General features: G+C 46.1%; 1 protein-coding gene across 4 annotated transcripts; it reads left to right on the top strand.

Moving 5' to 3' along the window:
- The first annotated feature begins 470 nt into the window (after nucleotides 1-470).
- On the top strand, nucleotides 471-14,443 carry LOC107388790 (carbohydrate sulfotransferase 12). Of its 4 annotated transcripts, none has more exons than XM_015964497.3 (6): nucleotides 471-592; nucleotides 8,800-9,308; nucleotides 9,441-9,583; nucleotides 11,698-11,826; nucleotides 11,978-12,170; nucleotides 13,942-14,443. In XM_015964497.3, exons 2-6 carry the CDS (start codon nucleotides 8,823-8,825, stop codon nucleotides 14,212-14,214), a joined length of 1,224 nt encoding a protein of 407 aa, XP_015819983.1. In that variant the 5' UTR covers nucleotides 471-592; nucleotides 8,800-8,822; the 3' UTR covers nucleotides 14,215-14,443. The 4 variants fall into 4 exon arrangements, with proteins under 4 accessions (XP_015819983.1, XP_070406227.1, XP_070406226.1 ...); XM_070550126.1 differs by lacking the exon at nucleotides 471-592 and adding an exon at nucleotides 628-778 and having other exon boundaries at nucleotides 8,800-9,189; nucleotides 9,508-9,583; XM_070550125.1 differs by lacking the exon at nucleotides 471-592 and adding an exon at nucleotides 630-778.
- Nucleotides 14,444-15,200: the final 757 nt, after the last annotated feature.

The raw sequence follows: 15,200 nt of genomic DNA, 5'->3' as shown, positions 1-15,200 counted from the left end.
AGCTCAAACTGATCATGTAGCCTAAACAAAAAGCAACTCTTGTTTAAAGTTCGGAGTAATTTATTGCCCATTAAATGGCGTCATTATTCTGCAAAGGTTTTTTTTTTTTTAAATACATTTTACAAAACAGGTCTGAACTTGTTATAACAGTTTCTGGTACAGAAAGAGTGAGTCGGTTTTTTTTTTTTTTTTTTACAAACGAGCAGGACAAAAACAACAATATGGCACTTTTTTGTGCTATATGGCAAGGCATATTTAAAACAAGGAATCTGCAATATTTTTGATAAATCGTGGCAGTTTTCTTAATTATTCCAGAGACTTAAAATATTGTGTGAAGTAGTTCACAAAGAAAGGCAAAACTGGAGTAGTATTCTTTCAATAATTACAAGGTCAAAAATATCCGAAATAATCTGTAAAGGTAAAACAAGCCAGAGAAGAGAAAATCTCGAGTGTTCGGCGGATGGGTTTTTAAATCTCGCGAGATTTTAAATCAAAGAGGAGCCCACCCGGTCTCATCACCGGTAGACGGACAGATGGAGAGCTGGAACACCGAGTGAACCGACTGAACGGAACCATGGATAACAAACGCAGGGTGAGATAAAAACTCATTTCATCACGTTTGTTAGTTTTCGTTATTTTTTTAACCTCCAGACGGACGAGTTGTCTAACGAACGTTACTGTTATGTGATGCTCCCGGTGCAAAGGGGGCACGAACGGAACACAACTGGGCTTTGTGTGGCCCCTCGGGGACGCATCATCTTGATACGGAGGATCAAAGGTGGGTGAAAGCAGATGGACTCGCCTTTCATGGCGTCGTCTGCACTAGAGAGAAAACCGACACCGACCACTCGGATGAGGGACGGTCGGTGAAATGGGAGAAGTCCGTTTCCGCGGAAAGGTCAGGGTGATGAATTACTTCAGAGATAAACTAAACCTGTGATCTAGAAGCCTGAGAAAAAGCTACAAAAGAATACACGTGTTGAACTTATTTATAGCTAAAGTTCACGCGCTTATGTTTTTCTTGTGCGCGTGTCTGCGCTCGCGAGCGTTTGTGCTTAACGCGTGGCAGTAGGAAAAAAAGTGAGTTAAGGATTTACATTTCCACCAAACAGACTCTTGTAAGCCAGGAGTTTGGCTTTCCACGCTGAAAAAAATAGAAAAATAATAATTTTGTCAGTGAAATCACGTTCTTCCCTGGCTCGGCTGGATCTTATCCCGTTATTTTTTAGACGTCATTTCCCCCCGGCCGACAGCAGATGTTATGTGGGACAGACAACAGAGGGGTGTGAATCCTCCCTGGTGCCCTGGTCCGGAGCCTCCATCCCCCCTCCACCTCCCTGCTTGTTCACATCTCCGTGACAGCTGAGCGCCCCGGCCGGAGCCTGCGGGGTTCCCACGGTCCCCCTCAAAGCAGCCAAGCACATCGTGCGGTTATTATGCTGCTTCAGAACATTAATAATGATCACCGTTTTGACCCAGATGATAACTTCTCATAACCATATGCAATGATGGCAAATATGTTTATTAAAAATAAATAACAGTTAAAGATTGACTTGGCCTATCAGAGCTACATAAATACAATGCACCAGTTTAATCTCAGTAAATCCACTTGATTGTGATGAAATATTTTAAGCTGAAATGACTAAACTGATGCTCATCCCCTAAACTTATTGTAGAGCAAAACTCTACAGTAATTACTCAGCTGAATAAATGTCAGAGGAAATTCTGGTTTTCCTTCAAATTGCCCAAAACATATCCTGCAGAAAATATTTATACTGCCAAACATTCCTCAAACACACAGCTAACAAAGCAAGATGCTACCTAAAGTAAATGACCTAACAGAATTTAATTTAAGTAGGAACATATGTGCTTTGAATCACTTAGGTGAGGAGATTTCAGCATGGGAAAATAACTGAATAAACAATCATAAAGATTCTGTTTTAGCATCAAATCAAGTAATCTTTATTTCAGACTTAGTTCAGTTCACAAGAAGTATAAAGACACTACAGATAAAATAAAATAAGCACAATGTGACATGTTAAAGCATGAGAGACAGAATAGTCTTGAGAACAAAAACAAAAAGGTGTGTGTGTGTGTGTGTGTGTGTGTGTGTGTGTGTGTGTGTGTGTGTGTGTGTGTGTGTGTGTGTGTGTGTGTGTTTGTGTGTGTGTGTGTGTGTGTGTGTGTGTGTGTGTGTGTGTGTGTGTGTGTGTGTGTGTGTGTGTGTTAATAAACAGCAGCAAAACTGCAATGATCACAAATTCATGTTATGAGAACATTTTTGAAATTTGGGGACTTTTCCCTCTCTTGTAGTTTTCTGATAATCTCTGTTAGAACTTCCTTGGAGAATCCCAAAACAGTTTAGGACCAAACACTTTCATTTGAAAATGAATTATAGCCCACATGGATTGAAATTTATTATTAGTTGTGTTTCAATCTGCATTCAGACCGCATCTTTACTTCTGCTGTTCTTAGATCGTTCAGCGGGTTTTGGTACGGTTGACCATCGTGTTCTGTTGGATTTACTTGAGTCCTGGCTTGGTCTTTGGCACTACTCTTGACTGGTTCCGCTCCTACCTGGCAGATAGATCTTGCTGCAGACTGTAGAGAACACTGCAGCTAGGTTCCTGACTAACACAAATAGGCACAGTCATATCACTCTCCTTCTAGCGTGTCTCTATTGGCTTCCCGTAGGTTTTAGAGTGGGGTTTTAGGTACTGCTTTTTGTTTAAAGAGACTATGTGTAGTTTTTACCATTAATTCCTGGAAATATCCATCAAAATGTTGTTGAAAAATATTGGGGGCTTCGTATCGCATAACCACAAAAATCAGGTCTAAAATACATGGGAGCAGGTCTAAGTCTCTGGGTGATGCCATATTAGATGCCATGTTTCCTTCTATGGCAGCCCATGAGGACAAAATACATTTACTGATTTGTAACAAATGGTTAGAAAACTTGTCATTCTTAAATGTTGTTGTTTACACATTTACCTCTTTACTTGTTGCCATTGATGAAAGAGAGTCTGATGTGCTCATCATTTAGCTTAAGTTTGCACTCCCCAGGGCGTTTTGACCCTAATGGGCATCCGTTGATGTGGTCTTACTCCAACACAAAAATACTTCATGCTTGCAATAATTTAGGTATCTACTGCCCCCTATTGCCAGGAAAAATACACACTGTCGCTTTAAGGCTTTGACTGGTCTTGCACCCTCCTTTTTGTCGAATCTGCTCACTCATTGTGTACCCGGACACTCACTGAGGTTGGCTGATCTTTTGTTACTGTGCATACCAAACATGAATTATAAAGCATGGGTGGGTGGGTGGGGGTGGGGGGTGGGGGCTGTGCTCTGGAAGGTACTTCCTCTCTCAGTTAGACAGGCATTGTCCTTTGCAATTTTTAAATCACAAATCGACTCACTTTTATGACTTGGTGTTTGGCCAGTGACTCTGTTATGTTGACTTTTTCTATCTGTTTTGTGATGTTCTTTTATTATTTTTTATGAAGATGTCATGTTCAGCACTTTGGTTGGCTCTCATGCCATTTTTATACATGCTGTAGAAATAACATGTTATTGTATGGTCTGAAAGTGGATTGGAATGCAGCTGATCATGCACATTTTCACCCAATTCAATTTGAAAAATGCAAAAATGGATATGTAAAATTACAATAAATACCCCATTATGTCGGGCTGATCAGACTGGATGAAGGAGACGAACAAGGTGAGACGTTTAACAGTTTTATTATTTCTCCGGTCGTATCTCTGTGAGGAAGAAACGATGACTGAGATGAGAAGCCGGTACCGGCGTCTTCCATATATAGCCTTGCTTGGCTGTGACGTGGAGGGAATCCCCGCGAGGAGCACGCTGGGAGCTCCCCATGAGGAGCATGTCGGGAGTTGTGGTCCGAAAGTCAGCCGGGAGATACCCGAGTCCTGACAGGACCCCCCGGTCCAGGGACGGCTCCAGAAGTCCCAGCGCGACCCCGGCGGACCCAGAAGTCGGAGATCAGGGAAGGGTCCAGGATGGACCGAGCCGGCTCCCAGGAGCGTTCCTCGGGGCCATAGTCCTTCCAGTCCACTAGGTACTGCCAGCCCCGACCCCTGCGGCGAGCGTCCAGGATGCGCCGGACGGTGTAGATAGGCTCACCGTCGAGGAAGCGGGCAGGAGGCGGCGCCGGAGCCGGAGGCGGGAGAAGGGAGGACTCCACGAAGGGCTTGAGCCGGGAGGTATGGAAGGTGGGATGGATGCGGAGAGTAGCCGGCAGTCGCAACCGGTACGTGACCGGGTTGATGACCCTTTGGATGGGGTATGGGCCGAGGAACCGAGGAGCGAGTTTCTTGGCCCCGGCACGGACCCGAAGGTCAGCCGTGGACACCCAGACCTTGTCCCCAGGAGCATAGGAGGGACCAGGACGGTGTCGACGGAGATGCTGGCGAGCATAGCTGGTGTTAGCTCTGGTTATGGAGGCTCGTGCTTTGATCCAGGCGCTCTTGCAGCGTCTCACCATGGCTTCCGCTGCTGGAACGGCGACCTCGGGTTCTTGGTGGGCAAAGACCGGGGGCTGGAAGCCATAGCAGACCTCGAAAGGGGACAGCCGAGTGGCAGAGGAGGTGTGAAGATTGTGGGACAGCTCCGCCCAGAGGAGGTATTTAGGCCACTGTGAGGGTTGAGCCGAGACAAAACAACGAAGGTACCGACCCAGCTGTTGGTTAGCCCGCTCCGTCTGGCCATTGGTCTGCGGGTGGTAGCCTGAGGATAGACTGACCGATGCTCCCATCAGCCGACAGAAAGCTTTCCAGAACCGGGCCGTGAACTGGGGCCCTCGATCCGAGACCACGTCGACTGGGAACCCGTGGAGGCGCACCACGTTCTCCAGGAACAGTTCCGCTGTGCGTTGGGCTGAGGGGAGACCCGGAAGGGCGATGAAATGGACAGACTTGGAAAAGCGGTCCGTAACCGTCATGACAGTGTTGAGGTTATTGACCGACGGGAGACCTGTGACGAAGTCCAGCCCCACGTGGGACCAGGGGCGGCTGGGCACCGGAAGAGGTCGGAGGGCACCAGCCGAGGCCTGGTTGGGGTTCTTGGAGCGGGCACAGACGTCACAGGCGCTGGTGTATTCTTTCACATCCCTCGCCATGCCTGGCCACCAGAGGGCTCGCTGGAGGAATTTAAGAGTTCTGGAGAAACCAGCGTGGCCAGACAGGCGTGATGAGTGGGCCCAGGACAACGCCTCGCTGCGACAGGCCGTGGGGACATAGAGGCGACCCGCGGGGGTCTCAGGAGGCGCGGGGTCGTCCCGGAGGGCGTTCTGGATAGCTTCCTCCAACGGCCACCTCAGTTGGCCCAGGAAACGGTGTTCGGGGAGGATTGGCGCTGGCTCGGACGAGGGCGAGGAGTGGGTGAATTGGCGGGAGAGGGCGTCCGCCTTCTGGTTCTTGGCTCCCGGGCGGTAGGCGAGATGGAAGTCGTAGGGTTCAAAGAAGAGGGCCCAGCGAGCCTGGCGAGGATTAAGCTGCTTGGCAGATTTTATGTGGGTCAGGTTCTGATGGTCAGTCCAGATCGTGAAAGGCTGAGTGGTGCCCAGAAGCCACTGCCTCCATTCCTCCAATGCCCATTTTATGGCCAGTAACTCACGGTCGCCCACACCGTACTTCTGCTGGGTGGTGGAAAACTTCCTGGAGAAGTAGGCGCAGGGATGGAGCCTGTCGTCGGGCCCGCCTTGAGACAGGATGGCGCCGGCGCCGACGTCAGAGGCGTCGACCTCGACCACAAAGGGGACTGCAGGATCTGGATGGCGGAGGATCGGGGCCGAGGTAAAGCGGGTGACCAGGTGGTGGAAGGCCCGAATGGCGTCGGGAGTTATATGAAACGGCTGGCCAGGGGAGCCTGGTCGAGTGAGAGAGGTGAGAGGGGCTACGAGGGTGCTATAGTTCTTTATAAAACGGCGGTAAAAGTTGCAGAAACCCAGAAAACTCTGCAGTTGTTTCAGGCTGGTTGGCAAGGGCCAGTCCTTCACCGCCTGGATTTTCTGAGGGTCCATGGTTATCCCTTCGTCCGAGATCCTGTAACCCAGGAAGGATATGGACTGCTGATGGAAGGAGCATTTCTCGGGTTTACAGTACAGGTTGTGGTCCAGGAGCCGGGTCAGGACGGCGCGAACATGATGGATGTGTTCGGCCTCGGATTTGGAGTAGATCAGTATATCGTCCAGATAGGCGAACACCCACCGTCCCAGCATGTCGCGGAGGACATCATTAATGAGACGTTGGAAGACAGCAGGGCTATTGCATAGTCCGAAGGGCATAACCAGGTACTCCCAGTGGCCGGTGGGTGTTATGAAAGCGGTCTTCCACTCATCCCCGGCCTTTATACGGACCAGATTGTAGGCGCTCCGGAGATCCAGTTTCATAAAGATCCGTGCCTGGGAGATGGCATCCAGAGCGGTAGTGAGGAGCGGCAGAGGATGGCGGTCCTTGACCGTGATCTTGTTCAGACCCCGATAGTCTATGCAGGGGCGAAGATCGCCTTCCTTTTTCCTCACGAAGAAGAAGCCAGCGGCACCCGGAGAGGAGGAGGGTCGAATGAACCCCTGCTGGAGGGCCTGGGCGATATATTCTTCCATCGCTTTGGTCTCGGGAGGCGCGAGAGAGAAAAGGCGCCCGCGGGGAGGACTGGTTCCGGGTAGCAGCTTGATCTCCATATCATATGGCCGGTGAGGTGGCAGGGAGGTGGCGCGCCGCTTGTCGAACACCGCGGCCAGGTCCCGATAGGGCAGCGGCAGGTGGGGCGGTGTGGAGCTGGGGCCCCCGTCCGGAAGACCCGCCGAGGATGGAGGAGGAGCGAGGTGGGTCTGGCACGAGGTCCCCCAGCCCAGCAGGCGGTTCTGGGACCAGGAAATATGAGGGTCGTGGAGACGGAGCCAGGGGAACCCCAGGATTAGGGGAGAAGAGGGAGCAGAAATGATCAGGAAATGGAGGGTCTCCTGGTGGCCTTGGGTGATCATACGGAGTGGCTGGGTTCGGTCTCGGACTGGGTAGGGTTGGAGAGGCCTACCGTCCACCGAGGTCACTGGTATAACCCTCTCCAGGGGTTGTAGGGGGATCCGTAGGCGTTTTGCCAGATCCAGGTCCATGAAATTGTCCGCGGCCCCCGAGTCCACCAATGCGTTTACGTGGAGTGAGGCCTCACCATGGAGGAGGGTGACAGGAATAAGGAGACGGTTAGTAGCGACAGGGGTAGAAGAAGACCCAGACTGAGCGACCCCAATACTCAGTGGGGCCCCCCGTTTCCCGATCGTAGCGGGCAGTCCAGGCGTCGGTGGTCGGGAGAGCCACAGTAGGCACAGAGGCCCTCGCGCCACCGTCGTTGTCTCTCCTCGGGGGGAAGGTGGCCGAGCTGCATGGGCTCCTCCGTCAGCATGGGTACAGGAGCTGGCGTGGGTGAACGAGGGCGAGGCACCGGCATCCTGGGGGGACGCGTGGATAACTTGGGTCGAACCAGAACCCGCTGGTCGATGCGCAGCGCCAGATCAACCACCTCATCCAGGGTCTGAGGCAGCTCCCTTCCCGCCAACTCATCACGGATGTAGGGTGCCAGCCCCTCCAGGAAGGCGGCCCGCAGAGCGCAGTCATTCCACTGCAGCTTGGCGGAGATGGTGCGGAACTCCGACGCATAAGCGCACACCGAGCGTTCCCGCTGGCGGAGTTTGAGAAGGCGTGTCTCTGCTCCCACTTCGCTGCTGGGGGGAACAAAGGTCTTCCGGAGAGCGGACACAAACGCAGCATAGTCGTTGCAGGCAGGGGATTTGGAATTGTAAAGCGCAGCAGCCCACTCCGCGGCGCGTCCGGAGAGCAGGGAGGTGAGATGCGCCACTCGGGAGCGCGCAGATGGGTAGCGTCCAGGTTGGCACTCGAACTGCATGTCCAGCGTGGCGAGCAGACCATCAGGGCTCCCCGTCTCTCCGTTCCACCTCTCCGGCAGGCTGAAGTGGGGCTCCTCCCTAGGAGCAGAGCGGGTTGGATGCTGGAGTGCCGCGATCTGTTGCTGCTGATCGTTTGCTTGTTGTTGGAGAGCCGTGAGAGCCGTGGATAGACGCAGGGTGTGGTCGGACAAGGAGTTCACCTTGGTGTTAAGCTGATCTACCATGGAACGCAGCTGCACGTTCTCGTGGCGGAGACGATCGATCTCCGTCGGATCTACTTGGATCTCAGTCATCCTGTCGGGCTGATCAGACTGGATGAAGGAGACGAACAAGGTGAGACGTTTAACAGTTTTATTATTTCTCCGGTCGTATCTCTGTGAGGAAGAAACGATGACTGAGATGAGAAGCCGGTACCGGCGTCTTCCATATATAGCCTTGCTTGGCTGTGACGTGGAGGGAATCCCCGCGAGGAGCACGCTGGGAGCTCCCCATGAGGAGCATGTCGGGAGTTGTGGTCCGAAAGTCAGCCGGGAGATACCTGAGTCCTGACACATTACAATATCAGTAAAACAGAATTGAACCAAAATCACTTTCTTATTTCGGATCCAAAGTTCTTTCTTCGTTGAACTCCAAATATGTCATTAAAATCACTAAAGCTTATTTTTATTATTTATTTCAGAATAAATCCAGCCCTTATCTATTTTTACACTTTTACAGCAGTGTAACATGTATGATTTAACTCCTTCAAAAAAAAACTTCCTGTTCAATTTCCTCTTTCTTTAAGCTGCAGCTACCAAACAGGAAGTGTCATCTTGTGACAGGTTGTCGCTCTGAAGCAGAGATAATCACTTCCTTTTTTCTTTCTCCACATCAGTCAATATACAAAGCGGAGTAAGCATGGGAGCATGGCGTGGACTACGAGTGGCTTTCATCCTGGGATCTTTGTTTATGATCCTGCTGATCATCGTCTACTGGGATGGCGTTGGGGGCTTCAACCTCTACTTGTTTCCGGACATGAAACACAACTCACTTCAGTCTGGTTGCAGCAGACGGATGACTATGTCCACCGTGTCCACCGTTCAATCACACGCCAGTTCTCCGATTACAGCTCATACCGCCACCAGTTCCTCACCTATAGAAGCAGCTCAGATACTAACAGATGAGGAGCAAATGAAGGAGGAATCAGAGGATGAGAGGATTCGCTTTCCTGCTGAGGACATGGAGCAGGAGGCCAGGAAGCAAAGGATCATGGATGTGTGTTCAGGTAAAGACGTGATGGATTTTCCTGGAAGGACTCGAGCACTTGATCAGATCCCCATCAGGGAACTGGATCACCTGATTGTGGATGATGCTCATCAGATAATCTACTGCTATGTTCCTAAGGTACAGATTATTATACATGTGTACCAATATGTTACGTTTACCTTGTGTCGTCCATTATGTATTTAAATAAAAAAACCAGCATGCTCCTGAAAAAAATACCTTTTTGTTTCTTCATCTCTGCTCTGAGATCAGGTAGCGTGCACCAACTGGAAGCGAGTCCTGGTGGTGCTGTCTCAGTCTCTGATCTCCCCCTCCACAGGAAAACCCTACACCGACCCTGAGGCCGTCCCTCCTGACCTCGTGCACAACTCTTCCCTCCACCTCACCTTCGCCAAGTATGAAGCACACACAGATCTTTAATGTTAGCTGTTACATTATTTTATATGAAAGTTTTAACACTGCAGCCTGAAGACAAATTATTCCACCTCCTAGAAAGGTTTAACGAACCCCATAAAGCCCATAAAGTTTATTACTCGTCTTCAGAGGGGCAGAGTGCAGTTTGGCTTTTGGAGCTTAGAAATTAAATAAAAAACTGTCATGTTCTGCGTCCTGCGTCCCCCTCATGTGACTCCTTGTGTTCTCCAGCCCACTCCAGGTTTTCTCCTTAGGTTTCTGTGCCCCTTTAGGTCTCCAGCTCCCTCCAGGTTTCCCTCAGGTTCCCCCTTAGTGATTTCAGATTTAGTTATCCCATCCCTGTTAGTGTTTTTCTTCTGGTGTCTAGTTTTCAGGTTTAGGAGTTCACTTATCTTTAGTTCTCTGTAGATTAATTTTACATAGTCAGTTTTCCCCACTTAGTTAATTAGTCTCACCTGATCCCTTCTGATCTCACTCCCCACACACCTGTCACCTGTTTCCCTCATTGTTTCCCTCTGTGTATATAACCCTGTCTGCGTCTCAATGTGTTGCCGGTCCATTGTTTGTGTCAGCGTTGTCTCGTTTCCCTCTCCTGGTCTCGTTGTTTCTAGGTATTTGGATTTATCTAGGTTTTGCTCTTTAAAGGAGCTCTTCGTCTCTTCGTCTCTAGGTTTACGCATTAGGATTTTTGGATTTATGGACAATTATTCCTAAAGAAAAGGTTTTACGTTTTCTACTACTCCTGCCTTGTGTCATCCTGGTTCTGCATCTTGGGTCCTAACCTCCTCCTGGCTTACATTGTGACAAAAACTTTAGTTGATGAAAAGAGAAGTTACTTAAAAGTAAAAAAAAAAAAAAAGAAAAGTCAAAGTTTTAATGATTTAAAAATTATTTTAAAAAAGAACACTATAAATTATGGCAGCATCTCTTTTATAGGAAGCTTTTTAAATCCGCTCCTTTCTTCTTTGGTCCTCTTCTACTGAGTTTCTCCGTCCCTTTGTCAGCTGATTGTTGAAAAATGGCACAATCTGCAAACGTATTTTACTGTAATTTTGTCAGATTTGTTAATTAAAGCCAGAAGTACAAACAAAGCTTTTTAGGTTTCACTGGAGAAGTGGAAACATTAGAGATGTGAAATTGGGTGGAAATTGTGTTGGTGCCTTTTTTTATACCCAAAAACGTGAGGAAAAAAATCATAAATTAAAACAACGAAAACTACAAAAAACATTTATATACAAAATGGATTTGTTGAGAAAAAGTAAAGCTATAAAGGATGTAAATGAAAACACGTACATTTTACAGAATGTTATAAAATTAGTGGAAATCTAATAAATTCATAAATAATTGCTTGTTTTTAAACGATTTTAATGAAAAATTAGAAGAAACAACTCTTTGACAAGTTTTGTGGGGTTTTTTTGCCCAAAAGGAATCAAAGTTAAATTTTAATATAAAATAGGTTTCTCATCATCATTATTTTAAACATATTTTAAATATGTTCTTTTATCTGGAAGGTCGTACATAAATATAATGAGCGGCTGAAGCTGCATCTAAGTAGGAAAGATGTTCAGCACAGCTTCTGACTAATGAAGGTTTGTTTTTGGAGGAAAAATCCTGCATCCTTTGCGACATCGTTCTGTTTCTGTCTTTATTGTTTGGTGCCTTAATTGTTTCAAATAACTGCATAGTTTTCCTCTTCAGAAGGAACGCCTCCCTTGTAGCTTGTTAACACAGCTATTTATTGAGTAGAGACTCGGATGTGGAAACGCTGGGCCGGGCCCGGTGCAGCACCACAGACGGACCCTTCTCCTCCCCTCAGGAGCTGAAAGCGTTCTTTCAACACCTTCATCTTTAACTCTTTGACATTCTGGCCGAGCACTTTTTAGTCCCTGAATCAAAGCAGAAAAAATGTAAGGGTGTTGAAATTAAAAGTTTTTAATATTATTGCCCTAAAAGAAAAAAAAGTGTGCAAGGAAGAGTTGTTTCATTGTTTGTCCTTATTCTTGGATACCACGAGTGTTTCATCAAACTAAATAGCTTCAACCAAAAAGAAGCAATGGCAACTGATGAGTTTTCATCATTTATTTCTTCTTTACAGATTTTGGCGCCATTATGGTTCACTTTCCCGCCACCTGATGGCGCTCAAGCTCCAGCGTTACACCAAGTTTCTGTTCGTACGAGATCCATTTGTGCGCCTCATCTCTGCCTTCAGGAACAAGTTTGAAAGGTTTTTATTGGCTTCACAGTAATTAAGACCAAATATTGTTTATCCAATTGAGTCCTAGTGTGTGTGTGTGTGTGTGTGTGTGTGTGTGTGTGTGTGTGTGTGTGTGTGTGTGTGTGTGTGTGTGTGTGTGTGTGTGTGTGTGTGTGTTAAGGCCTAACGAAGACTTCTACCGACAGTTTGGTTCAGTCATGCTGCGTCGTTATGGTAACGTGTCTGAGGACTTGGCAGAGACAGCTGCTGAGGCCTTTGCAGCGGGAATCAAACCGACATTTCATCAGTTTATCTCCTATCTTCTTGATCCAGAGACGGAGAGGAAAAGCATCTTCAATGAACACTGGAGACAGGTATTTATATAGATATTTATTGGTTTTGTTTGTTTTAGATTTATAAATGGTCTGATTTCATCAAAAAACATTACATAGGCTTTTATTTAAAAATTTGCAAAAGACAAATTAAAACTAAGACTTGTGGAGCATAACATGTAGCAAACAAATAAAAAACGGGAAGATATGAAAATAAAAAAATCTGTGCAAATGTTTCTTTATTTTTCTTCACAGAGAGCAAAAGGATTAGAGATGCTTGCAGCAAGCTGAAGAGGCTTTAAGAAAAGCCATATCTACTATTAAATCACAGATAAAGAAACTTGAATGCATTTGAAGCTAAGCAAATTTGAATGTGAAGAGACGCCATCATTACGTTTTCAAACTTCACAGTTTAGACCAGGCGAGACAGGAAGTCAAACACGAAAGCAGTGTAAAACATCAAGAAACTTTCAAAATAAAAGCCACAAGCGGGTAAACGTAGGTCATTTCCTGGGAAACGCCCGCAGCTAATGTAAACAGAAGATAAAAGAAACCACAGACCATTTTGGATACACGCAGTCGTCTTTCTCCTTGCTTGTTTTTATGTTTGGACTTCTGGTGTTGTAATTTTACGACTTTGCAGCAGAATTGCTCCCGGTTGGAAAGGAGCTTGCGGGTAAACCACCTCTATTCCATTGCATACCGCTTTCACATCACACTGTGGAAAGCCGGGGTGACTTTCAGTGGATTAGATTTACAAACATCGTTATATGAAGCTTCAACAGCCAATCTACAATTACAAACCCATTTATGAATCATGCTTTTGCCTCATGTAACAATAACAGGTGAAACTGGAAAAAATGGAATATCGTTTAAAGTCCATTTCAGTAATTCTGCGTAGACTGAGAGACCATCTAAAGGCTCAGGAACCCTTTGCAGATGTTCTGGATTCTTTAGCTGATTAGAGTGTGACTCTGAGAGTGAATATTGAACCGTTTCACAATATTCAAATTGTGCGAGGTTTTGAATTTGGAGTTTTCATAAGCTGTAAGCCATAATCATCACAAATATGACAAATAAAGACTTGAAATATCTGGCTTTGCATGGAATGAGTCTGTCTCATATATTAGTTTAATCCATCGGTTTCATCTTTTAAGTTCAATTGCTGACATAAATGAACTTTTCCACCACTAAAGTTACACCTCGGTGGAGATTATGCTAATAGTACTTGTATTTTTTCCTTTTTTCACCTGACTTTTCCCAACCGGGTCACAACTCCATCTTTGTAAGCAACTGGACTATGAATCTCAGAGGGTTTTTGGGAGTGTTGCATCATTATTTACATTTAGTCCTTAAATGCTTTGTTTTCTTCTCAGTGGCAAAAATACTCTAATGTTAATTTCCAAGAGGAAAACAAACACGTACACTCAAACAGCTACATTATAAATGCATATCACTGTTCATCTTTAATTTTCAAGTTAATAGTTGTTATTCATTGACTTCTATTCACCTACCTTTATTGTTTTGTACCTTTGTGCGTTAGATACGATTTAATTGGCACGGTTGATTAACTATCACATTAAAATGCAAATAACATGTTGTAGCAACAGAATGATTGAGCCTCACACAGTGATGCTCTGGTTTGTGCAGCAAAAATAAATAGACATCCGTGCAAATCCTGCAATGACGCAAAAGCATTTACAATGTGAGATTTAAGATGGGGGTCCGGTTTTCTTGTTTACACAGATAAATACGTGTGCATAGGCTGGTAATGATCAAATGTCAAGTCGTTGATCTGCTTTCTGTGTTGAAGGTGTATCGTTTGTGCCATCCGTGTCAGGTGAAGTACGACTTCATTGGACGACTAGAAACTCTGGAAACTGATTCGAAGCATCTTCTGAAGCTACTGAAGGTTGATCAATTTCTACGTTTCCCGTCAGGAGCCCGAAACCGCACAGAAACCAGCTGGGAAAGGGACTGGTTTGCACAGATACCCCTGACTAAGAGGAGAGAATTGTATGATCTGTATAAACCAGACTTTGAGCTGTTTGGATACCCCAGACCTGACGGCGTGCTCCACCGGTAGTAAAAAGACTCAGGACATTGCCTGTCTGCAGGTCGATGCCTTCTTAACACCAGTCTAGGATGCTATTGGTGTCTTTTTATACCAAACCTCAAATGAAAAAGTGCCTGCAAGTATTAGTTTTTGTGATCATGTAATTGTAGAATGCATCTGGCAACAATTTTTGTTGTCAGTATGTTTTCCTCATGTGCAAGCACTTTGAGTCGTGCTTGTGAATTGTGCTGCAATAAGCTCTGAGGTTAATTGTAGGAGGGATCTGATATAAAGAGAATCATGGTGGAGAAAAGCCAATTAGCTGCCTTTTTGTAATTTTATAGTAGATTATTAAAAAAAACAGAAATAACACAAACAAAACCACACATAAATATTGATATTTTTTTTTTCATTTTTTACTTGATCTAAATTACTCACGTTGGGGGCTACTTTGCTTTGCACAGATTAAAAGAATGACAGATATCTTAAACCAAAGATGTCCCAGAGTACAAAACCACATGTACCTTGTTTTTGTTGAATATAGTCTTCTTGGGGTGCCTAATGTAGCGTACCATCAAGTCTGCGTCTTCCCTGACCTGCTTCCTTATGTAAACCATTAATGTTGTAGTGGTCACGGAGAAACGGTTCATTCTGAGAAAAACTGGTTTAACACGTCATGAGCTTAGACAAACATCTGGATGTCCCAACCATCTTCAACATCAGCACAATACTAACGTTGGTCATGGCAATGCTAACTGCAGAACAATGGTCACCTATGCTACTGCTAATGTGGGAAAACAACAAAGAAGAATGTTGTAGCAATGCTCACATTCCAGGGCTTTATTATGAGGTTGTGTTTAGGCATTTATCAGAGCTCCTGGGCCATTGTGAGCACCAACAATGTTACTTATGCTACAGTATATAGAGGCTCAAAGAACAGTTCTCAAAAGTAAAAAATAAAATAACCTTTTTCAGGACGGATTTTATCAAAATGCAGAGGAAAATGTTGTAAAAGA

The sequence above is a fragment of the Nothobranchius furzeri genome, chromosome 4, assembly GCF_043380555.1.
Source record: "Nothobranchius furzeri strain GRZ-AD chromosome 4, NfurGRZ-RIMD1, whole genome shotgun sequence".
Taxonomy (NCBI): Eukaryota; Metazoa; Chordata; class Actinopteri; order Cyprinodontiformes; family Nothobranchiidae; genus Nothobranchius; species Nothobranchius furzeri.
The sequence above is the reverse complement of the archived record's forward strand: the minus strand, read 5'-3'. Positions and strand labels throughout refer to the sequence as shown.